Raw genomic sequence first — 25,622 nt, forward strand, 5'->3', positions numbered from 1 at the left:
TTTGAAATTTTCTAAGAGGATAAATCTCAAGTGTTCTCACCCTAAGGTGGGAAAAAAGAAAGAAAAAAATCCCCTAACTATGTGAGGTGAAGGATATCCTCACTAGCTGGACTATAGTGATTATTTCACAATGTACACATATATTAAAACATCAAGTTGTATACCTTAAATATACATGTTTGTCAATTATACTCCAATAAAGCTGAAAATGGCAAGAAAATTATCGTCTAATCCTTCTAGGTATTCTGTGAGGCTGATTCTATCAGGAGTCCTGCTTTTTCCTATGATACTGAGTTTGAAGGAGCTTATGCACGGCCTGAGGCCACCCAGATGTGTGTGAGGCTGGGCTGGGAGGGGCAGTTTGACTGCAGAGCCCAGGCTCTTAGCATTGTGCAGTCCGCTCTCCACCTATGCCCCATTCCCACCATGACAGTCCTCTTGCAGCTGCTCTCAGGTTTTGCAAAGTCCCTCGCTGAATCCTGGTACCCAAATGAACCTAACATTTAGGAATGAAAAGAGCCTGGTACAGCAGGACTGTTCTATTGGTGCAGTCCAGGATTAGTAGGATTAGTTTACTTTTTAAGCAGCCACTTCCTACTCTTGACACACAGTAAATGTGTAGTTAATTCAACTGGCAATACCTTTTCTCCCTAGAACTGCTACCCAGTAATTTTCCTCACTACAGAAATAGAAAGATTCCAAGAACAATGTAGGATATTACATTTATTCCTACATTTATTCATCCTAGCCTGTCCAGGCAAACCCAGGCTGATTCTCCTCCCAGTATTGGGTCTGGTTAGGACGTCTCCTGGGTCTTCAGGAGGTAGGATTTAGTCATGAGTCTACGTCTGTGCATGTGGGAAGTTGCAGGCTCTTGGAGCCTGAGTTTCCTCCATGTGTGCTTTAGCTACCTCATAAAGCAGCTGGAAATAATGGATATAAAGCTCTACTCAAACTAAGTTACTATTTATATCACAAAAATATTTACCCAAGTTACTAATAAATATGTTAAATAGGTCAAGACCAAAGGCAGTGTTATAGGAACTACTCTTCAGTATTATTCCTCCTTAATTTCATGTGTTCCAATATTCTCAAGAGCCTTTCCTTTCCACAAAAATATGAACTCTTGTTGCATTATTTCTATATACCCCAGCACAGTTTTCTCTATTCTCAGCCAAGGAAAAACCACTGCTTTAGGAATAGATCAGAAAACAGACACAAAGGGCTATGTAGGCTATATTACAGGGTTTAGACTTTATTCCAAGAATAACACATTAAGGTTAAGGTTTGTGGCATTTTCTGATGTATACCACTTACAGATTTGTTTAATATTAAAATCCATCAGTCCTTCCTCTTGCTGTAGGTACAATATTTAGAAATTCCCAAGTTTACATAAATAAAATTATTTGTTTACTTTCTCACACTTTTAGATTTTTTTTTTTTTTTTTTTTTACATTCAAACTTGAGGACCTACCTTCTGAAATGTCCTTTTGGGGTTGTGGGGGGTTGAGGGAGCGGAGACGAAAGAATTGTGTGCATATTCCTCTCACTCTAGCTATTTATTAGTATTCACACCAAGATGCATGCTCTTACGAGTTGTCAGTTTATAAGGTTTCATCCTGAACTTTGGTGGATACTTTTCTTTGACTTGAATCTAGACTAGTTTTGCTGCAAATCAGCACACATTTATCAATTTGACTTGAGCAACAGATCTGTATAGGATTTTAACTCGGACTTAGAAACATAAACACAGTATTTACTGCTGCAAGAAAAGCAGCAGTCAAATGAGTCAGTAAATATTGCTTCACCTCCGTAAAAATGTGCTTCATCTGGGCTTGTTTATTCCTAAATCGCTTGATCTTCTGTGCGATGCGAGGATCCTTTTCAAGCTCTTCCATTGTGGCCCATTTACAATGTAAGTAGGAACTATCCAAAGACATACAAATTGTCAGGCAAGCACATAACTAGCAAATGATTGAGCTTTAAGGTGTTCAATAAACAGGGTGACCATCTAACACAGAAATAGTAAAATGGTTTATTGTGCAACTGCTGGAGATTGGGCTTAGAAAGACCCTCCTCTTAAGGGCAACAACAGAAAACAAAACAAAATGGAGTAATTCCAAGCAACTGATCTCTCTGCAGCTTCTAGAGAAACTGGCCAAGAACAGAGGCAGTGCAGGTGTGGGCAGGTTATCATTAACACACGTTAGTGAAAGTGGGCTGTAGCAGAAACAAAAAAATATAAGAAGGGAAAAGAGCATATGCTACAGGAGAGTGGTTCTCTATCCTGGTTGCATATGAGAATTGCCCAAGGAGTTTTAAAAAAACAACAATCCTTGGGCCCCACTGAGTCCGAGTCGATGGTCTTGGATGGAGGAAGAGCTTCAGAAGTTTAAAAAAGCTCTCCAGGTAATTCTGTGTGCAGCTATAATTGAGTGTTACTGCCTAAGATAAACTTTAGTCAGCCAAGACCTGTGGGTCATGCCTTAGAGGCAAGACTCTGAAGATGCAGAAGATAATAAAGTCACAAGAGAAAGAAAGTTTTATTCATATAAAACCCAAATACAGAGAACACTTTAAATAGACGTACAAATTTCTATACTTAACGTAGAACAGCTCCAAGTCAAATGGAGGTTCTCCTGGGTGAACCTGTAACAAATAGCAAGCAGTTATCAGCCCAGATCCCAGGCAGATCACCCTTATTGAGCCAAAAGAAAACAGGTAATCAACATCTCTGCCTGATTTCCATAAAGATTTCTTGAGCATATTTTCATTTTCCCAGGCCTTTTCCTGACACCTATTGGTCAGGTTTTCCAAAGGTGGAATACACAGCTGCAAAAAATTGATCTTCATGCTGTCCTTCCAAGGTTTAGGCTGGGACGGCACTCAGCTGATAAACCCAAACTGGCCCAGGTCTCTTGAGAAATGTCAGGACCAGAGCCTGGTATGGAAGTGACTACATTCATCTCTGGTGTCCCCCTAACGCCTCACTTCTGAAATGCCAATGGCATTCACTCTCCAAGTAAGGAAGTTTACTGTCATAAATACTTGAAGTAAAGATGAAGCCATGCTCTCACCAGCACCAACATACTCTACCACTCCAGGAATTTCCTCTAGGTGATTCCTACAATGGCCCTGAGATGTCTGAAGAAAAGAACCCCTACAACATTTCCATTAGGACTCATATGGGTGTGTGTGGGTGTGTGTGTGTGTGCGCGCGCGCGTGTGTATACTTTTTAAAATAGAGACAAGGTCTCACTATATTGCCCCGGCTGGTCTTGAACTACTGGGCTCAAGCAATCCTCCGATGTTGGCCTCCCAAAGTGTTGGGATTATAGGCATGAGCCACTGAACCCAGCCTCCACTACAACTTTTTTTCCATCTCTTCTTCTTGGCCCTCTGCTAAATTCTGGTGGGCTACAGCAGCTAAGGGATATATGGCTTTTGCTAGGATCAGAATGGAGGAAATCATTAGCTTGAGCCATTCTAGATATTTTAAGAGTTTTATGTCCTAAAATGCTCTATAGGGGTAAAAATAAGTGTTGGCTAGCCAGACAATATTCTTGCCTAGCTCTCACTCCAGCCAATAATGGTCATTCTAGGTTCTCTAGCCAAAAATCTCTTCATAGAAGATGTAATCTGTGCTAATGATATAAAAGCGAGAAACACGAGCCACCAACCTCCTGGACAGTCTTAGATGCCAGGATTTTCTCAATGATGTTTGCATCATCTTCTGGAGGCTCCTGGGGACAAAGATGAAAAAAAAACGAAAATTGCTGGAACCACAGAATCCAAGAAAACAATTCTATAAGAAATACTACAATAGGTACTACTTCATTCAAAAGTTCACCTTTGAGTACCAAGGCCTCCTGTCAGGCCACAGAGTGGTCAAAAGGTCACAAACATTTTGCAAACCTAGAATTCAAAGTGGTGGTGGCTTCTAAGCTCTGGACACAACTACATCACAAGAGCAGAGATGTTTTTCAGATTCAATTTCAGATCTGCATTTAACGTACTTAAAATCGGTCTCGGACTTACCTTCTTTGCAAAACTGCCTACGTGTTGCTGCATAAAATTTTCAGAAAGTTCTGAGTCTGGGGTCTTAAAATTAGTTCTAATAGCTACCAGCTATTGACTTTAGGCAAGTCAATACCTCCTAGTCTTCAAATCTATTAAAATAGGAGTTAAAAATACATCTCTCACTGGATTAGTGGGAAGATAAAATAGTATTACTGTGGGAAAAATATTTTCACATACTACTCAAAATCAAGGTACAATTATTCTCTATTAAATTGTACCATCTTTCCCCTTTTGTAGCTGGAAAAGGCTATTTCACGGATCATTCTTTGAAGGTAAATTCCAACTGAAAACGTATTCCTTTTTACCCTAGATAAATATCAACACTTCTGTGCTCCATGTCTCCATGAAATCTCTTTCTACAAAATATTTATAGTTAAAAAACACTGAATGTTTAACACTCTTTCTAGAACCTCAAGCAGCATTATTTCTTAGTGGTTTCATATGCACAGTGACCTTTTCAGATCTATTACAATATGTAACTTAAAACACCATATGAAAAGAACACTCATCACAACAACGTAACTGCCAAATTCGGTATTCTGGGTTCCTGGCTGGAACATCCCAGAAAGGTGATTTGTATACCTTCAGTCTACCCATTCTAGGGCGTAAAGCCATAAAATTATAGAAAACATCTCTTAAGATCTTAAATCAAGCTTTTCCCAGGAAAGTGATGATGGGTTAAAAGAAATGAGGAAGGCACACGGCAGAAAAGAATTATGGAAATCAGTAAGCAAGCACAGGCAGATGCTCCCAAAGGTTACAAATATTTACTAAGCTCTCTCAGACACATGGCATTGTGCCAGATGCCATGCAGAAGTTAATCCAAAACCACACACATCCCTTCTCACCACTCAACAGGAAGGCAAATAAACCATAATTACCATACAATAGAAGAAAGGGGTGCAAATACAGACTATGGTTTTGCTTCTCTGTTTAAGTATTTGTTCTGCTTGGTTCCTAAACATAGATAGATGGCAGTTCACTGTTTATTGCTGTCTTTTCCCTTTCTTCTCCCTTTACTACATAAACCTTCAGAGGGCAGGGATCCTTGCTTTATATACCGACATAGCTAGACCACAAAATGCATAATCAATAGGTATTTGTTGAATGCTGAATAACAAGGAAGAGGAAAAGAAAGAAGGAAATACAGTGAGGAAATAAAGTGTCAAACTGAGGCCACAGAGTGGAGACAGCTATTTTTCTTGATTTACGTCACTTAATTTAAGAAGTCTCCCCCTGCTCCATACACTCAGACTTATATACTGTCAGGATGGTAACAGCAAAGGGCCAAAGCCAGGTGTACTTTAACGAGCAGCAAGGACCACGACCACCGATCTTGCAGCCAACTAACTAAAGTCTGACTATGGCAAGCGGTCAGTGAACAGGTGCTAGGTTAAGAGAAACTAGACTAATGAACCAGCTTCCTACCTCATTTCCTTCCTAAATTTTTATCCCACATTATTTATGGAGTGCTTTTAGTTTATGCACCGGTCTTACAGAAGTAAATGAGATATGTCTAGTCTTAGTCATCAAGGAACTATCAGGCATGCTAACATAATGCTTAGTTATTGAGATATGGCATACTTATAGTATGCAGAAATCTCAAGTGTACATCTTGAATTTTTACATACACATATGCACTTATATAACTACCACTCAAGATCAAGTTATATAATTTTTGCAACACTCTGAAAAATCCTGTCCCCACTGTAAGTAACCAATATTCAGACTTCTACCACCACAGACTGGTTTTGTGTACTATTAAACCTCATGTAAATGGAATCGTACAGTAAATAGTTCATTCTTCTTTAACACTGTGTAGTATTTTGTAATATAAATACACTATCCACTCTACTGTTGAGGAATATTTGGTGTGCTTCCAATTTTTGTATTACACAAGAAATTCGTATAAATTATGTCTTTTGATAGAAAAATACGCTAATTTATCTTGGATATATAACTAGGAGTAGAAATACTGGGTCATGGGGTAGGTAGATGACTAATTTTAATAAATATTATCAATCAATAAATAATATTGTCAAAAATTTTCTCAGTGATTGTAAAAATTTTGACACCTACCAGCAAGGTATGGGAGTTCTGGGTGACCTGATATTGTAAGTCTTTAGCATGTTAGCCATTCTGGTGGATGTGTAGTGTTGTCTCTTTAATTCACATTTTCCTGATAACAGAGGATCCTGTGCCTCTTTTCATACGCTTACTGGCCATTTGGATATCCTCTTTTGTGAACCTCCTATTCAGGTCATTTGCCTATTTTATAAATTATTCTTTTTAATTTATTTTCAAGAATTATTTTAAATAAGAGTCCTCTCTCAGATACACAGATTACAAACATTTTCTACCAGTCTATGGTTTGCCTTTTCAATCCCTTAATGTGTCTTCTGATGAACAGAAATTCTATATAATCCATTTTATCAATCTTTTCTCTTATGAATAGTGTTTTTGTGTGCTGTTTAAGACATCTGTGTTGTCACCAATGTCATTAAGCTACAAATGTAAATTGTAATTTTTATTTTAATCAAATGTTAAATTTAAATGTAATATTTAATTTTAAATGTAGTTTAAAATTTTCTAGTAGCCACATTAAAAAAGTAAAAAGAAACAGATGCAAATAATTTTAATAAATTTCACTTAAATCAATATATCTAAAATATTATCAATGTGTAATCAACTAAAAAATTTAAAAAAATTTTAATAGTCATTTCATACCAAGTCTTCAAAATATGGTATTTTATATTTATAGCACATCTTAATTCAAACTAGCTACATTTCAAGCACTCAATAGGCACATGTGGCTGATAGGGTCTATACTGGACAAGGTAGCTCTATTTTGTTCAGCTGATCTATTTGACTATCCTTACGGCAATACTGCCCCGTCTTCATTCCTATAGCCTGATTACAAAGTCTTACAGTTAAACCTTCCAATTTAGTTCCTTTTCATGACTGTCTCAGGTTATGCTAGATAGGTCTTCAGCATTTTCATATACGTTTCCACCAATTAAAAAATGCCCTGCTTAGTTTTTGACTGGATTTGAATTATAGACATCTTAGCAGTATTATAATACCCGTATGTGTAGCCAGGCGTGGTGGCTCATGCCTGTAATCCCAGCACTTTGGGAGGTCGAGGCAGGTGTATCACTTGAGGTCAGGAGCTCGGGACCAGCCTGGCCAACACGGCGAAACCCTGTCTCTACTAAAAATACAAAAATTAGCTGGGTGTGGTGGCGCATGCCTATAGTCCCAGCTACCCGGGACACTGGAGTATTGCTTGAACCCGGGAGGTAGAGGTTGCAGTGAGCAAGATCACGCCACTGCACTCTAGCCTGAGTGACAGAGTAAGACTCCATCTCAAAAACAAAACAAAACAAAGCAAAGCAAAACAAAACAAAACCCCATGTGTGCTACATCTATTTGTTTAGGTCTTCTTTTTTCACAGCAATGTTTTTAGAATAGACAGCTTGTGTGTTTTTTTGAGTTATTCCAGGGTATCTGATACCTTGATGCTATTATAAATGGGATTTAATAATTATCCTTCCCTGATGTTATGTCGCTAGTTTACAGAAATAAAAAACTCATGTATTTGCATATTGTCTTTGTATCCAGCAACTTAACTAAATCTACATTTATTATTTATAATGATTTGTTAGTACATTCTGTTCAATTTTCTACATATGCACTCATGTCATCTACAAATAATAAAAAAGTTTTACTACTCCCTTTCGAATCTTTTAACTTTTTATTTATTCTTTCTCTTTATTGTAGTGGCCAGGTCCTACATTGTATTTCTGAGTATAAATTATGACAGTGAAGTATTTTTCTTACTCCCAAATTCAGGAAAGAATGCATTCAATATTGTACTACTTAATACAGTATCATCCATCAGATTTTCTCTTGTGGCTTTTAAATGTTCTCTCAGTCTTTGGTTTTAACAGTTTAAGATATGCCTAAGTATGATTTTCTTTTTCTGTATTTTTCCTGCTTCAGAGTTATCTGATTTTGAATCTACTAGTTGATATCTTCCATCAGTTTAGGAATTCTTGGTCATTAGTTATATCTTCCAAGGCTACTCTGCTCCAATCTCCTCTATCCCTAGGACTCCAATCAGAAATACTTAGAACTTTCGGCTGGGTGCAGTGGCTCACACTTGTAATCCCAACACTTTGGGAGGCCGAAGTGGGTGGACTACCTGATGTCAGGAGTTTGAGACCAGCCTTGCCAACATAGTGAAGCCCCATCTCTATTAAAAATACAAAAAAATTAGCTGGGTATGGTGATGCACACCTGTAATCCCATCTACTTAGGAGGCTGAGGAAAGAGAATTGCTTGAACCCAGGAGGCAGAGGTTGCAGTGAGCTGAGATAGTGCCACTGCACTCCAGCTTGGGTGATAGAGTGAGACTCTGTCTCAAAAAAAAAAAAAAAGAAAAAAAAAGAAATATATTAGAACTTTTAACTGCATTCCACTTGTCTTTCTCTCTCATGCTTTTACCTTTTGCTCTGTTTGATTCATTCTTTTTCCTCTATGTGCTTTAGAAATTTTCCATTGATCTGTCTTCATATTCACTCATCTTCTCTTCTGCTGCATCTAATCTACTTATAAACCTATCCACTTGGTCTTGAATTTTATAAACTGGTTTTTTCATTCTACACTGTTACCTGATTCTCTTTATAGATTTAATTCTCTGTTGGAAGTTTTCACTTTAAAATTCATCTTATCCATCTTTTCCTCTATTTTTTTTTTTTAAAAACAGGATCTCACTCTGTCACCCAGGCTGAAGACTGCAGTGGAGTGATCTCACCTCACTAAAACCTCCACTTCCTGGGCTCAAATGATTCTCCAGCCTCAGGCTTGCAAGTAGCTGAAACCAGAGGTGCAAGCCACCACACCCAGCTAATTTTTGTATTTTTTGTAGAGAAGGGTTTTGCCATGTTGCCCAGGTTGGCTTCGAAAGTCTAAGCTCAAAGTGATACTCCAGCACTGGCCTCCAAAAGTGCTGGGGTTATAGGCACGAGCCACTGTGCTGGCCCCCTCTATTTTCTTTAACGTTTTAATCATAGTTATTTTAAAGTTCTTTCCCCCTGCCAACTCTAATATCTGGGTCACCTGGGGTCTGCTTCTATTATATAATTATTCTCTTAATTTTTAGCCACCTTTTCCAGCCTCTTTGAATGCCTAGTATTTTTTATTTTATGTTGGACACTGTGGATAAACGAATTGTAGCAGCTCCAAACAGTATTTTGTACTACAAGTATTTCCCATTTTCTCTTAGACAACCAGGGCGAGAGGATGGTCCCTTTGATCCAGTCAGAGACTGAGTTGGGTTAGGACTGAGTGACTGTTTTAAGATTCAATCCACCTCTTATTTTACTGTTTTTGGAACATGAGTATCCAGGATCACTGAGTGAGAGACGGGCAGGTCTTTTTTCTCTTGAACCCTGAAACATACTCTATGGAGGTTTTGAGCTTAGTGTTTTAGTCTTCTGCCCCACGCAGGTTAAAAGTCTGACAAATACCTTAAGCGAGAGTCAGTATTTTGTGGTAGGTCCATTCCTTTAGTGATTTTTTTGTCTCCTAAGTACCAGGCGACTATGAAATTTCAATCTGCCTTCTGGCTGAACTCCTAGCTTCCTGGGATACCCCAGAATTCAGTAGAAGTCTCTTGAGGAAATCCCCTTGCTTTGGGGATTTCTTTAGTTTCCTAACATTCCACCAGCCCTGTATATTCAATCCCCAGTAGTGTCAGATGGTTTCTCTTCTACCCAGAACAGTCTCTTTTGTTTGGGCCAAACCTGACCCTCAGCCCACTCCCAGAACTGGGAAATGTCTCCAGAGAAGAAAACAGCCAGTCATCATCAGCCCACCTAGGGATAAGCCTTACTCTCTGATATTTTAGTTCATCTCATTCTCGTTGCTTCCACAGCTATATGATGCCTTTAAAAAGAGCTTTTTGCAATTTATATATATATTTTTTCCAATATTAACTCTCATTACTGGAGCGGTCTAGGGCTTAGCTTTTGGGTTTCTTCTCTTTTCTATCTGTATTCATTGTCTTGGTGATCTCACTCAGTCTCAGGGTTTTAAATACAGGCATCATCCAGCTCAGAACCTCTCCCCTGGCAATAGCCTCATATATGTAATTCCTATACGCCATTTCCACTTGAGTATCTCAGAGGTATTTCAAATTTAAAATATCCATACACTAAACTCCTATCCAACTCCCCTTTCCTACCCCTCCTACCTACAGTCTTCTCCCACCTGAGTTAGAGTAAACTATGCTTTCAGGTACTCAAACCAAAAATCTTGGTGTAATCCTTGACTCTTTCTCTCTCCTTTCCATACACCATATCTGACTGGCTTAGAAATCTTGTTGGCTCTATCTTCAAAGTATGTCCAAAACCCGGCCTATTTTTCACTATCTCCATTGCTTCTAACTTGATTTGTACCACCTTCATTTCTCACCCAGATTATTCTCAAGAGTCTCCTAACTTGTCTCCCTGTTTCTGTTCTTGCCCCACTAGTCTATTCTCAACATAACATCCAGAATGACCTTTTTTATTAAGCTATTCCTTTGCTTACACTGCTTAAAAGGCTTCTCTTTTAACTCAAAGTAAAACTAAACATCTTCCAATGTCTACAAGTCCTACAGGGTCCATGCCCACCCTCCTACCTCATCTGTTATGGTTCAGTTATCCTTGTCTATTCTTCATGCATACCATGCATGCCTCTACCTCAGGACTTTGTATAGACTATTCAGGACTTTGTATAGATGTTCTTCTGCCCTGCACAACTCCCTCTCTCCTTTACCTCCTTCTATTATTCGCTCAAATATTAAACTTTTAGTGAAGGCAACTCTGACCACCCTATTTAAAATTGCAATCCTCACCCTGAATTCTGCATCACCCTTATTCTAATATATTTTTAGAATGGCACTTACTGCCATTGATGTACTAGGTAATTTTCTTATTTAAGGTTTATTAATAGCCTCTCCCTATTTACTTCTACTCTTTGGAAGTTTTGACCTAGGTCCTTTGGCCTCCCATGCCATGTAGGTTCAAAATGTGGCAAATGTTGGAGGGAGAGACCAGTTGTGAATTTGTTGCAGGCTTTTCCACGAGGGCAGGAATTTCTGTCTCTTTTGTTCCCTGGTGTTATTTCCAGAAATTAGACAGTCCTTGGCATATAGTAGGTGCTCAATATATATTTCTGAATAAATAATGTTAGGAGATTTTGCAATAGAACATGGTAACAGTAGTAAAAAGCAAGTACTATGAGAATACAGAAGCCAGAGCACTTGGGCGAATTAGAAGAGGCTCTGGAAATGATGTGACATATGAGTTATATCTGTGGGTAAGCAGTAAACTTTCACGACTGCTGACTACTTTCGCCACCTGCTCCTAAGTCTGTATACCCCAGACTAGCAAGCAAGCATCCACACATGTACACACACACTCAAAGGAACAAAGTTCTCTTCCTTACTACTAGATTGCTTCAAATATTTTCTTATTCTACCTACCATGAAGAATAGATAAAAATGGTTTCTGATGATAGGATTTTGATTACAATTCAGAATATTTAACTAGGACCAAATCTAAAGAAACTGTAATACACGGATGAAGAAAGCACAGGACTTTGAATATTAAAAGAAGTCAGGGTTTAAACACTTTTCATTATAAGAAATTTTCAAGTGAAAATTAAGGAGTTTGAAATAAAATTTCAATTTGTTTTTTTGGCACTGTTTAAAAAGAGAGGGTAAGCACTCATGTTAAAGAATCAATAGAGATCATCCAAATATGTAAAACGGGTTTTTATTTTATCCTAATGAAATGAAAAGGGAGCAGCATTTCCGAAATACACATCGAAGTAGGAAGGAAACTGGAAAATCAGAATCTTTTTTTTTTTCTGAACAGAGATTGTGCATAAGTACGATCATGTGTGTATAAACACTCAGTGTATACAGATACACACAGATATAAACTAAATCTGCTTGCCAGACACACTTCCATAACAACCATCTGTTCTCAACTGCTTGGAATTTCCTTAAATTATCCTTCAAAGAAGACCATTTTAATTCATACACTTTTTATGTCAGAGATTTATATAATCTTAATATTTTATCCTTAGGGAAAATTTTCAAAAACTTTTAACCCTATTTACCTTCAACCTCAACCAACTACCTCTCTTACTTCTATTTAGCAAACCATAACCAGGGAGCGTAACAAGAAGCAAATCAGGTTTGAAACCACAGTATTTATCAAGTGCCATGCAATATACAAAACCAGTATCAAGCTTTATGCCCAATTTCAAGGGGATTACACTCATTCAGAGAAGACAAAATAAACATATCTGTCTTAGAAATATCCCAAGGTAAATGTTAATTTGTCAAACAGTAACTACAGTCCAATGAGAGTTCAGAAAGTGAAAACAGCATGGATTTCAAAGCATAGGTGAGGTTTTAGTTGGGCCCTAAAGAACACTGGCTCATAAAAGAGGACAGCAAAGAGAAAGGTAAGATGAAATGAGAGATGAAAGAACAATCTTATAGGATGTATGATGCATATCTAGAATGCTAAGTAACCTGCCTTATTAGAGTGAAAGCATTACACAAGATGAGGAGTAGGAATGAGAGTAAACAGGTAGTGTGTGGCCACATCTTTTAAAAAAAAAAAAGAAAAGAAAAGAAAACACAGGAGTCTTGATCTAACAAGGGAGTTAAAAAGTACCCACCTTGGATTTCGTGAGCAGGAGACTGAGAAATACCAGCAATTCCCTGGTATTTTGGGAAAGTTAGTCTGGTATCCGACTGGGGAGAGCAGAGACTTGTGGCAGGCAAACTACAGAAGTGTGTGCTGCAGTAAATTGTACACTGGGCTCAGCACAGGGGGTGGCAGCAGAAACCAAGAGGAAACAAATACAGGAAACAACCTAAAGACAGTGTGGGAATTGGTGGTTGTACCCAGTGAAGAAATGGGAAGACTCAAGAAATTACCCACCCAGGCAGAGCTGATAGGAGCCTTATGATGAAGGGCCCTAACGGACACTTCTGCACCGAGTCACACACACTGGCACGAAGCTACGGCAATGCCAAATAGCAGCAAGGAGCCTCAGAAAAGAGGCCTGTCTGAGGGTTTAAGTGAGACAGAGATGAATACCAGTGAGGAAAAAATGCCAGTATACAGAAATGGAGGAAACAAGAGCCTGGAAGAAAAGAAAAATCTCTTTCCTTTCTAATACAGAGGTTTAAACAAATCATACCAGTTTGAGTTTTAAAGTAGTTGAGGTTTAAACAAATCATTACCAGTTTCATACCATAATGAGTTTTAAACATATTTATTCACTCACTGAATAAGTATTTGATAAGTTCAACTAAGTAGGTCTTTATATTAGCTATCAACCAGCAGAAACATAAAGTTCTACCTATGCTAAGAAAAATTACAATAAATTAAAAAGTGATGCCTGTTTTTGCAAAACTCTGCAATCTGACTGGGGAACAATCAGGAGTGATCATCAAAACAGTATGGCAGAGGCACTGAAAATCAGGACCATCACAGGCTATGAATGAGTGGTACAAGGGTCCCAGCTGAATTTAGACTTATGGAATAGTAATTACAATAATGAAAAACATTATCGAGCAGAAGATGGAAAGTGCCACTCCATCTGAATAGTTCCTGGGAGTAAATGTAAATTTATTTTATTGAAACTCTCCTACCTGAGAGGCACATAGGACAAAAAAAGATACAAATCCTACACTAACATAACTCTTGGTTTAGAAGAAGGAAACAAAAAATTTGGCAGGTGTCTGAAGGACAATGACAGTTAAACATATTAGAGTGCACTAAGAGTAGAGGGGAGGGGCACTTATCCCCAGCTCGGAGGAGCAAGGAACTTTCGGGAGGAGGAAACAACTGAGCTCAGCCTGCCAGGTATAGAAAAAAGCCTATCAAAGAAGAGTGCACTGTACGCAGACACAGAGCACAGCACAGGAGAACACCACGAGCCAAAGCTTTATTCAAATTCAAGTCCTTCTGTTCCAAAAGGCAAAATCACACAAACCACCCAAATTGTAAGAGGCAAAAACTGAGACAGCCTTGTCAACAGTCTACACATTGTAAATAAAATACACCACAGAACTCTAAAAGTTTGTTTGTGTTCCAGACACCAAAATGAGTTTGACAAAGAATAAGAAAATAAAGAGTCACATTTAGAATGGAAACTTTTCTACCCCTGAATCCCAAGCTCAGGATTGTGCTATAGAGTCCAAAGCACAGCTGTGATAATATGCCATTCCTGAGCTAAAGTGAATTGTGTGTAAAGATGTTTTAGCAACTCACCACTTGGTAACCAATGCTGAGGTTGTGATCTGGGGCTGGGACAAGGGCCAGCAGTCACAGAAGTGGGCTGAGCATGCTGAGAAGATACTGCATAGATCTGCAGAGAGATGGCAGTGGGGCCATTCTGGTGCTGACTCCATCCCCTTCTCTGCCCCGAGCTAAAGCCAGCAGGCAGGCAGACACCCACCCAGAGGGCCCCGGGAGAAGGATATAGGAAAAAGCTTCCTCTTCTTCAGTGATTTTCTGTGCCACTGGATGTGCCTTGAGATTGCCTGGAATCCTAGATGAGATTCAAGGCTTTCAGGCTTTTCGTTAGTGTGGGAAATCTTTGTTCAAACTTCCTCAGGAAGCCCAGTATGTAAAAACAGTTTTAAGTGGAGCTGTTTTGGTTCTGCAGCAACTAGGACTCTACAGCGCACCAATTTTGAAAATCACTCGGTAAGCCGATCTCTCCAGTCCCCTCACTGGCTATGTGGCTTGCCCTGCATGCTAGGCCAGGCCTTGGCTCAGAGGCCAGCCCCACATGGTCGCACTTCTCTGAATGTCAAAGCCAAAACCATGAATCAGGCCTCTCTCTTCCTTAAATTTGGTAAATTTTTTTGAGATATAATTCAGATTCTAATTTATGTTTCTCCATATATAAACCCTCTGTTTGCTATATCCTTAGAAGAAAAAAAATGAGTCTTAATAAGATACCCAACATTTCCTGAACTATTTCTGTTAGTTAGATCAGCTACTGCTGCCCTTCAGGTGCCAGGGGAGAAGTCATAACAACATCTGAAAATATGGTCAATGGCTTAGGCTAAACGGCTACTAGGAGAAAATCAAATTCCGTATAGTGTTTCAACTACCAAACCAACCATAACATCCCCAAGGAATGAAAACCCCATTACAAAGCAATACAATTCTATCACCTCATGGCAGTCTTGCAAGGGCTATTTTTAAATATTAGTATTTGCTTGAAAAGTATTATAGTGACAATACATCAAATTATTATTCCTACTGTTATATTCATTAGTTGGATAACCCTTAGCAGAGACATGAAATCAACTCTCACACGCTAGTCACTGATTAACTGCTGCTCTGTAATTCTGACCTAGATCGTTCTGGGCTTTAGTTTCTTCATTGTTAAAATAGGGACAATAGTCCCTGCTCCCTGCTACTTTCTATGCAAACACAGAGTGAAAGAATATGTGGAATTATATGAAAATGGTTTAAGTTGGAGGCAAGGTAGTCAAGGAAGATGAAGTACTATCAGCTTCCATAAGATACACTAGCATCCAGGAGGAATGACAGGTATTTGTGATGCTACCGCTCCATACAGTGTGAATTCTGCCAAGTCAGCAACAGTTGACTCCATAACAACAGACAGCCATGTCCCAGAATGTGCTCTTGGCAATAACGCCCCTCCTACATGCACAGCCTGCTTCTTCTCTTGCTTTTCACTTCTTCTCTATAAGCTCCTTGGCACAGACCTCTTTCTTTTCAACATTTAACCCTTCTCTCCTTTCTAGTGCCTCTGTATCAAGTGCTAATACTATCATCTTCTTCCTTGACACTGCTGCCAACAGAAACTGCTAAAATGCAAATACAGTGGTCCTACTCCTCTGCTTCAACTCATCAGTGCCTCCTATCCCTTGTCCAATCTGCAGGATAAAAACAAAATACCTTAGCTGATATTCAAGGCCCTTCACGCTGTGACTGCTCCTACCTCTCAGTCCTCCTCTCTCACCACCCCTCAAATTACACCCCGGCATCCAGCCAAGATTATTCATTTGTCATATCACAGCTTGTGGTGCCATTCAGTTTCTGGGGCTTTATGAAGTTCATGTTGAAAAAGTTCCTCCTAAGTCCTTGTCTTCCTATACATCTGACCACTCTTGCTTCTGTGCAGCCTCTGTACCCAGCACATCTAGACTCGCAATACAAGCCTGATGAATCAGAGTTCCGAGTTCCAACTATAATTACTAGTTCATTTGATCTCATCCACTTAACAGCTATTTATTATACAAAAGACTTTTACATTCTTTTTTTTTTTTTTTTGAGACAGTGTCTTGCTCTGTTACCCAGGCTGGAGTGTAATGATGCGATCCTGGCTCACTGCAACCTCTGCTTCCCAGGTTCAAGTGATTCTTGTGCCTCAATCTCCCAAGTAGCTGGGATAACAGGCCTGCACCACCATGCTCAGCTAATTTTTGTATTTTTTTTTTTGTAGAGCTGGGGTTTTCCCATGTTGATCTCGAACTCCTGGCCTCAAGTGATCCACCTGCCTCAGACTCCCAAAGTGCTGGGATTACAGGTGTAAGCCACCATGCCTGGCCAAGACTTCCACATTTTAATGAGAGACAAACAAAACAACATCAGAGATCAGACACATTCAAATGCAATTTGTGTTGTGGTAAGTGCTTTAAGAAAGTATACAAGGGGCTGAAATAGAACATCATTGGGATAAGGGGCAGGAATCTACTTTAGATAAAAGAGTCAAGAAGGACCTCTCTAAGGAGATAACATTTTAGGCATAACTGATAAACCAGTCATGTAAAACATCCCAAGCAGAAGGAAGAACAGAGGCAAAGGTCTACAGGTGGAAAAGAACTGTTAGTTCAACGCATTAAAAGACAGCCAGTCTTTTGGCTGGAGAGTAATGAGACAGGGAAAAATTGTTTATCTAAAAAAATGAAGAATTTGGTGAAACAAGGCGAGAGTGTGACTGTAGAGAGTCCTGCTGAGCACAGTAAGGAGTCTGAATGTTATTCCCAGTGCAACAAGAAGTTATTTGAAGGCTACAAGCAGCAGTTAAAATGATCTGACTTATGCTTTAGCAAAGGGCCAAGAAACAACGCTGTCATCTAGGTCAAAATGACTGTCGAGCCAAAGTCAGGACCCTCATGCAAAGGCCATACCTCCGCCTGCCAGGCCAGTGTAGAAGCTGAGAGTGCAGACGTTCGACCAGCTCCAAGAACAGCAATTGTTTCCCCATCATCATCCACCACTTTGAAGTCCAGGTCCTCATTGTATTTTCTGCGCTTTACTTGCCTTCCCGAGCGTCGTTTCTGCAGGGCAAACACACCCGTCAGAGAAACTCTCTGAGTGAAAGACAACAGCCTACATAAGAATACCCTCATCTACATTTACTAATATGCCAAGGAGAGCTTTCTTGCCTTACAAAAGAAATCTTTCTTAAAGACAACTCTTTTAAGGACACATTCAGTCAAAATGGGATCTAGCGGAGTAGGGGACAGAACAAAAGCTCAATCTCCAAATTACCATGATCCACTAAAAAGAAGGGGTAATGTCTCACAGTCCAATAAGACATGTTCTGTTGATAACGGCAGTGACTTCCCCCCTTTCAGAATCCACTTTCCCTCCAATAAAACAAGGATGGGAGCTGAATTCTATCATCTTTGGGGTCCCTTCCAGCACTTGCTGGAAGCACAGATTTCATGACATAATGACAGTTTTTTATTGTTTTTGCTTAAATTCACCATCCTTACCGTGTACTTCTAAAAATGTAGTTAGAAAACTAGTTAGTATCAATTTTTTGGATTTACTTTGGGAATCTCGTAACGCTTCTTGAAATGCAGGGAGACATCTTAAGTGTGACAAAACAAGGTTCCTAAGTCACCTTGATTGTGATGAGCTAAGGATTCATCTCTAATTAAGAAGCCTGTACTTCTTAATATTCAACAACAAAACAGCCCAGTGGCTTTCCACCAACAGAACAGCATACAGTTCATCTCTACATACTCATCATATCTCAACAGTAGAATCACTCCAGGGAACCATTTACCAGGCAGTTCACTCTCAAATATTTAAACCTTAAAAAACAAAAGCAAAAGCAAAATCCCACCTCTCTTTTCTTCTACAAGATACCTCCTGAGCATCTCTCTTGTGTTCCTATCACTTCTTCACTAAGTTGCCTCTATGATGTTTTACTTTATATGAGGGATTCCACATAAAAACCTCTCCCCAACACCACATACAGATCACCATTCTACAAACACCTAATTCCCTGCCAAATTCCATCAACTTAGTGTGCCTGGCTCCTCTGCCAATCTAGACACTTAACAGCCACCAGCCCCAGTTTATAGGCAGTGAGGAGTCTGCTCTGACACCAGACACTGCTGCTTATTAATACTATGACATTACTAGCTGTCATTTTCCTACAGGGAAGAGCAGTGAGAAACCCATGAAGGTCCAGATGATCCTGGAAGGTATAGTATGTCAGTCTTATTCTAAATGAGCCTTGCAGCAGCGTGGCTCAGATAAATTGCTATGAATATCAGAGGAAAGAGAGCACTTTCAAATATTAGACTTCATGCTCAAGAGAGGTTCTCAACTCAGAAAATCCCTAACACTGTCACGGGCACACTTTGGCGTATTTTTAGGAATCTGGTTTAGATGGGCAACTCCATGTTTCCATGTTTGGCCAAACTTTTCTTACTTGTTGGCATAATGGATATATTTCTGACTTTCCCAGCATCTGGGATTATGAAAATGTCCTTGTACAGGCTGGCCTGGCACTCTGAGCACTAAAAGCATTACCTGCATGGCAAAAGAGGCCTTACAAGCTTGGCTCACAACTTCGTTTTCCACATCAACTCCCTCTGCAACCTAATATCCTGCAACTTTTCAGGAATGAGGCAAACACCACTAGAAAACTGGGATATCATTAGTATACTGATCGGGCTAGGGAAAAAGACTACAGTCTACCTGCTCACCCACCAAAACAGTAAAAGCCCAGGCCAGAGCTAGGGAGTGTGCTAGAGATAGGCATAGAGGAGCAACAGGATCAGTGTGAGCCAGATCCCATCCAGCAGCTGTAATCTCCACAAGGCCTCCCGGTCACAGCTGTACCTGGCTGTCTGTAGACTCAGTGGACTCCTCAGGACTCCGCAGAGATGGGTTCGTCAGGCCCTGATCCAGCTCTAAACTCTCCACTGTAGTTTCACTTTTCCTTTTTCCTTTCTTCTTTTTCTCCACTGGGGTTGGTCCTTGCTCCTTGCTACAAGGAGAAATTCAGAATTAAAACTGTTGGGCAGTTTTTAAAACTAAGATTTCTCATGTGATCAACATCATGAAATCACATCCTGGAATTCTAGGGCCAGGGCAGGCTTTAATGGGGAATCTACAAGAGTTTCTTCCCAGAAATAAACAGAAACATGGAAAGAAATATCTACATGGATCAATGCAGAATTCACTTTATTACACCCCATCGTGACTATTATAGCTACAATTAATATGTAAGAAATAATATGAACATCTCCAAAAACTTCACTTTCAGTTTACACAAATGTCTTCTCTAGGAAGTCCAACTGCTTCACAGATACCAAGAATCTTCAAATTACAATCTCCCTTTAAGTTTCTTAGGAAGAGAAATCTCCCTAATCTGTCACCATCCTCTACTGAGTACATGCTGGACCTGGAGTGAACACTAGGCACTCAAAAATGAAGAGAACACTGCCTCTGCCCTTGATGAGCTTATAATTACGAAAATCCTACAGTTCACCTACAACCACAGCCCAAGGCAGTACCAGAATGCTTCCTCAGAGAGGCAGAGATGGGCCAAGTCCATCCACCCTGCAAGGCCCTGCTAAGATGGCAACATTTTCTCCAAAAAGCCTTCCCTGGCCTTCCTATGTGGTAAAATCTCTTTCCCACACTCCCAAAGCACTTCAACTATACTTTGCTTAAATGATCTTTCACCAGAATTAGTTGTTAACTACAATATCAGGCTCAGAATTCACATAACTACATACAGTGCCCGGATCCTCTACAGTTGCTCAATAAACATTTGCTGGATAGATGAGTATTTTATACTTCTCTGATCTCTCTTACCAGACTTGAAGTTCCCAGAGGGCAGTATGTGCTTGACTATGCTTTGTATTCCTCAGAGTGAGTGGTCTTATGCCTTATACACAGTAAGTATTCAATTAATATTTAAGCAAGTTTTAAAATTGTTTTTTAAGCAACGGATAGATGGATGCATTAATGAATGGCTATGATTAACTGTGGTTGGAGAGATTTGAGAACATACATTTGAGCAGAGATATACATATATGTACATATAAAAACAATTCTGATAGTAGTGGGAATAACAATAACTAATGATTGCAGCTAATACTTTATATAATAATTACTATATGCAGGAACATTTGTTTACATTGCCTTTGCTCTTCACAACAGCCCGGTAAGGAAGATGGTATTCTTTTTTTTTTTTAAAGATGGAGTCTCGCGCTGTCACCCAGGATGGGGTTCAGTGGTGCGATCTCTGCTCACTGCAACCTCTACCTCCCAAGTTTAATTCTCTTGTCTCAGCTTCACCAGTAGCTGGGATTACAGGCATCCGTCACCACGCCTGGCTCTTTTTGGGGGGTATTATTATTATTTTTTTTAATTTTTTGAGACGGAGTCTCGCTCTGTCGCCCAGGCTAGAGTGCAGTGGCGCGATCTCCACTCACTGCAAGCTCCGCCTCCCGGGTTCACGCCATTCTCCTGACTCAGCCTCCCGTGTAGCTGGGACTACAGACACCCGCCACCGCGCCCAGCTAATTTTTGTATTTTTAGTAGAGACGGGGTTTCACCGTGTAAGTCAGGATGATCTCGATCTCCTGACCTTGTGATCCACCCATCTCAGCCTCCCGAAGTGCTGGGATTACAGGTGTGAGCCACCGCGCCCGGCCAGCAGATGGTATTCTTATTCTCATTTTTATCATGAGGAATCTGAGGCATGGTGAGGTTAAGTTAGATTTCCAGGGCAACAGGGTTAGTAAATGGCAGAGACAAGATTTGAGCCCAAGTGGAATCTGTGCTCATCTGTGATTATCATAGCATTCTTGGGGGAATAGAACAGTGTTTTGGATACATTTAGTAAAAGATAGTTGGTTGTGTGTCTGGATAACAGGGCAAGTGAACAGAAGCACCATGTGATGGAGCTCAAAGGAAAAATCAAGGGTGCACCAGGCCAGAAAGTTTAGACTTCATTCTGCGTGAAAAGGGCCATGAAAGCAGGTCCAGGAAAGAGGGAATGAAGCCGTTCAAGGGTGGAAATGCTTTGAAAGGCCCAGCAGGAGTAGAACCAGGAAGTCTTGGCAAGTGACAGAATGTGGGTGATAAGGAAAGAGCCAACACTGGTACTTCCCATCAGGAGATTTAGTAGAAAGCATGGGGAAGAGAAGGAAACTGGATGACCTTGTTCAGAGGGGTGATCAAGGACACAAACCAGCCAGTGCTGACAGCTATATCTGTCTGCTTCCCTCTTGAATACCCTTCACCCTTCACATGCCCCCAATCAGGTCAGCACAAACTCTGCCCAGCTTTTATTCCCCAGGCTGGAGATTGGCTTGCCTACCTACCAGGAAAGTTCACGATGAAAGCTATTTGCAAACAAACACAGGAACAGAAAAACAAATACTGCATGTTCTCACTTACAAGTAGGAGCTAAATGATGAGAACACATGGACACACAGAGGGGAATGACACACACCAGGGCCTTTTGGAGGGTGGAGGATGGGAGGAGGCAGAGGATTAGGAAAAATAACTAATGGATACTAGGCTTCATACCTGGGGGATGAAATAATCTATACAACCAACCACCATGACACAAGTTTACTTATGTAACAAACTGCACTTGTACCCTTGAATTTAAAAGTTAAACAAACAAACAAACAAACGAAAAAACTATTTTGATCCAACCTAACGAACTGAAACTCAAGGGGTCGTGCCATTCTCGAGGATTACAGATTTTTAACAAGGGACTTGTACCCTTAAGCAGGGGAAAAAGCAAAAGTTCTTCCATTTCTTACCAGTTCAGAAGAGGAGACTCAGGTAAAACAGTTTTAAAAGATGCTAAATTTTCACGAGTCTTTATCTCGTGAAGTAATTATGTGGCTCCTCATTAAGAAAACTGCATAGTAAATTACATTCTACAAAATACTTGTGAATTCCATGTCTCATCCCAATCCTATGAGGGAGCCAGGACAAATAATCCCCATATTCCAGATGAGGAAAACTGAGATTTAAAAGCAGCAAATGTCCCAAAGTCAGCAGCAGGGCAGAGGCTTATGCTCAGGTCAGCTGAGTCACAGGGTGTTACTTTTTCACACCAAATCATGAATTTTGCCTCTTTTTTTCTAAAATCCCAGTCTCCCTTTTAGTATATGTTAAAACTTCAAATATCCTTTAATGTTATTTGAATCTCAAAATAATGGTTTAAAAAATCAGCAACATTCCAATGACCCAAATATAGAAAATTCACAAATCCATAGATGTTGATAGTTTTTTATAGCTCTCTTAGAAAAAGGTTTAATTCTCTGACACAAATTTAAAGAAAGCTTACAATATGCCAAAAGTCACCCTAATTGTCACATGCTCAGTGGCTTCTGAATCTTCTGTAAAATCTTAAATCTTTCTTCCCAGCATTTGAAATCAATTTCATCTACTTACTAAATGTAACTTCATTATATTAGAACACTTTGTCTGTATATGTTTAATCTTCATTCTAAATATTTATTACGTGTGTGTGCATGCACACGTGCCCACATGCTAGAATCGTGCTTCACTGTGGAACATCATACTCGAAGTTAAACCAAGTCCAAATCATAACTAACGAATAGAACTTCCTCAAAATATGATACTTTTACTAGGAGACTTGTGTGCATTTTGAGCAACACATTAAATGTTGAAAGGAGGGAGGAGTCATGGTGAGGCACTTTCCAAGTCAAGCCTGAGGCGCTACTAGATTTTCCCAGCCATAAGCTGGGGTTCAGGTAGCCTGGGAATACTTTCTCAAATGTTTGTCAGTAAAATAGGAAAATACTGGCTGAAACCTGCTCCCTTATTTGCAGGTAAATGAGAAGATACTCTACTCGGGAAAGCTTCAAAGTGATTTTTTGGAGGTTACCTTTGGCAAGAGAAGCCATTTTAAGTTCCAAAAATTCTTCCTAGAGCTCTTCTGATAAAGGCAAGTATCAGGAAGAAAAGATTCCTTGTAAGCTTACAAATGGGATTTTCAAACACGATATTAAGAAAAATATCATCTGAATTCATCCTCTAGGAAGACTAGATAAGGTGTATCTTTCTGCTCTTTGGAAAAAGTTTTAAAAACCTTAACGCTTGAGAGTTTTATCAGTTGAGGACATTTTAATCTCTAAACTGCTATACCTATAGATGATTTGGCCCATGAATGTTTGTTTGCTCCTTGAAGTTCCAGGTTCTTCAAAAATAATGGATAGGCCAGGTGTGGTGGCTCATGACTGTAATCCCAGCACTTTGGGAGGCCCAGGCAGGCAGATCGCTTGAGCTCAGGAGTTCGAGACCAGCCTGGGTAATATGGTGAAACCCTGTCTCTACAAAAAAATACAAAAATTAGCCGGGCATGGTGGCATTGGCCTGTGGTCCCAGCTACTTGGGAGGTTGAGGTAGGGGAATCGCTTGAGTCTGGAAGGCAGAGGTTGCAGTGAACAGACATCATGCCACTGCACTCCAGCCTGGGTGTCAGAGTGAGACCTTGTCTCAAAAAAAAAAAAGAGGATAAATAGGATCTAACAAAACTACATATGCAAATAATCTTTGACTCAGCAATCTACTTATTGGAATGTAATCTAAAGATATATCACATGATATAAAAATACATATTCAAGAGGTTATTTATTACAACATTTTTTGGTAATTAAAAAATAATGAAAACTACCTATCTAAACATAAATGACTGAATAAATTAGGACATATACAATGTAATACTAGACAGCTATAAAAACAAGAAGTAATTCTACAAACTGATAGGGAATGATTTCTAAAGATATATCAAGTGAAAAAAGCAGTGTTAAAAGAGTATAACATGCTACCTTTTGTGTAAGAATAAAGGGAAATTTAAAAAACCTGTGCACACATCTATCTATTAATACAAAAAGAAACACAGGAAGGATAAACAAAAAAACCCACAATGCCTATCTATCGACAAGGGGTAGGGGAGAGAACAGGGTAGCAGGGATACAGGAGGGAGTGACACTTCTCTGAGTATACCTTTGTACACAGATCTGACTTTAGGAAATCTGTTAAAGTTCTACATATTAAAACACAAAAAACTAAAGATGAAAACAAGCTGAACCAAGTGAATCCATGTATGTTTAAAACAAGTAATACAACTGCACCTCATAAAGAATAAAACCGCTTCCATTAACTGACGAACACAGCATTTGACTACATACTCTCAACTTCTGGGTTGGAAGGGGAAAGAAGAGCAAACCAATTCTGAACTTTTTTTTTCTTGGTAGTTAAGAAAAAAACTATCATGGTGAAGTGACTCTGAAACTATTTCAGATGTGGTACAGGACTAAGCAAACGAGTAAATGTGTTGATGTTGGGAACTGGCAAATAGGAAATGCTGTAAGGCAAGGGAGATACTGTGAGATGAATCTCAACTGCAGGCACCATCAGTTGAACTCACGAGTTCTATAACATGTATGAACACAAGCATGTATATGTGCATGTGTGTATGTATATATACATGTATGTGTGTAGATATAAGTATGTATGTATATACATGTGTACATATATTCATATGTGCATGTTTGTATGTATTTTCCCCCTAGTTTTGACAACAGAAAGGGCCTAAGAGCAAAGATGCCCCATCAGCAATGTGTACACTTAACACTCAGATCTTGGTGTTTAATACTGAAGCTCCTCACAGAAATGGCTGATTCCAAGGCTACAGCAGGGAAGACAGAGGATGAGCCCGAAACATCCTGCTATGACAGAAAGTAAGAGAGTGTTTAGAAAAACAAATATGGCAAGTCAAAATGAGAAATAAGTCAGCTTGAAGAGCTTTTGTTGCCCAAAACTGAGACCATCTGAACACCAAAGTAATTGAGGACAGTAAAGAATTATAAGTCATTGAAAACAATAGGAATCTATACCAATGAGACATACATAAATACTGAATAAGGGATAAAGGGGAGCTCTTGTTCACTACAAAACACAAATGGTAACTGTAAAGGAAGTGGTACAGTTAGAAAATCATTTTGAGGCTGGGTGCAGTGGCTCATGCCTGAAATATCAGCACTTTGGTAGGCTGGGGTGGGAGGATGGCTTGAGGCCAGGAGTTCAAGACCAGACTGGCAACATACTGAAACCCCATCTCGGCCGGGCGCGGTAGCTCAAGCCTGTAATCCCAGCACTTTGGGAGGCCGAGACGGG

General features: G+C 39.6%; 1 protein-coding gene across 1 annotated transcript in view; it reads right to left on the reverse strand.

Moving 5' to 3' along the window:
* CHD6 (chromodomain helicase DNA binding protein 6) overlaps positions 1–25,622 on the reverse strand; it is a 211,496-nt gene that overhangs the window by 94,419 nt on the left and 91,455 nt on the right. Inside the window, exons 4-8 of the mRNA XM_023227895.2 lie at positions 19,284–19,431; positions 17,330–17,479; positions 3,681–3,743; positions 2,591–2,649; positions 1,809–1,926 (exon numbers count right to left, since the gene is read on the reverse strand). Of these exons, the coding sequence (XP_023083663.2) occupies positions 1,809–1,926; positions 2,591–2,649; positions 3,681–3,743; positions 17,330–17,479; positions 19,284–19,431 (538 nt within the window). The remainder of the gene's footprint in view (positions 1–1,808; positions 1,927–2,590; positions 2,650–3,680; positions 3,744–17,329; positions 17,480–19,283; positions 19,432–25,622) is intronic.

This window comes from Piliocolobus tephrosceles, chromosome 20 (genome assembly GCF_002776525.5).
Source record: "Piliocolobus tephrosceles isolate RC106 chromosome 20, ASM277652v3, whole genome shotgun sequence".
NCBI lineage: Eukaryota > Metazoa > Chordata > Mammalia > Primates > Cercopithecidae > Piliocolobus > Piliocolobus tephrosceles.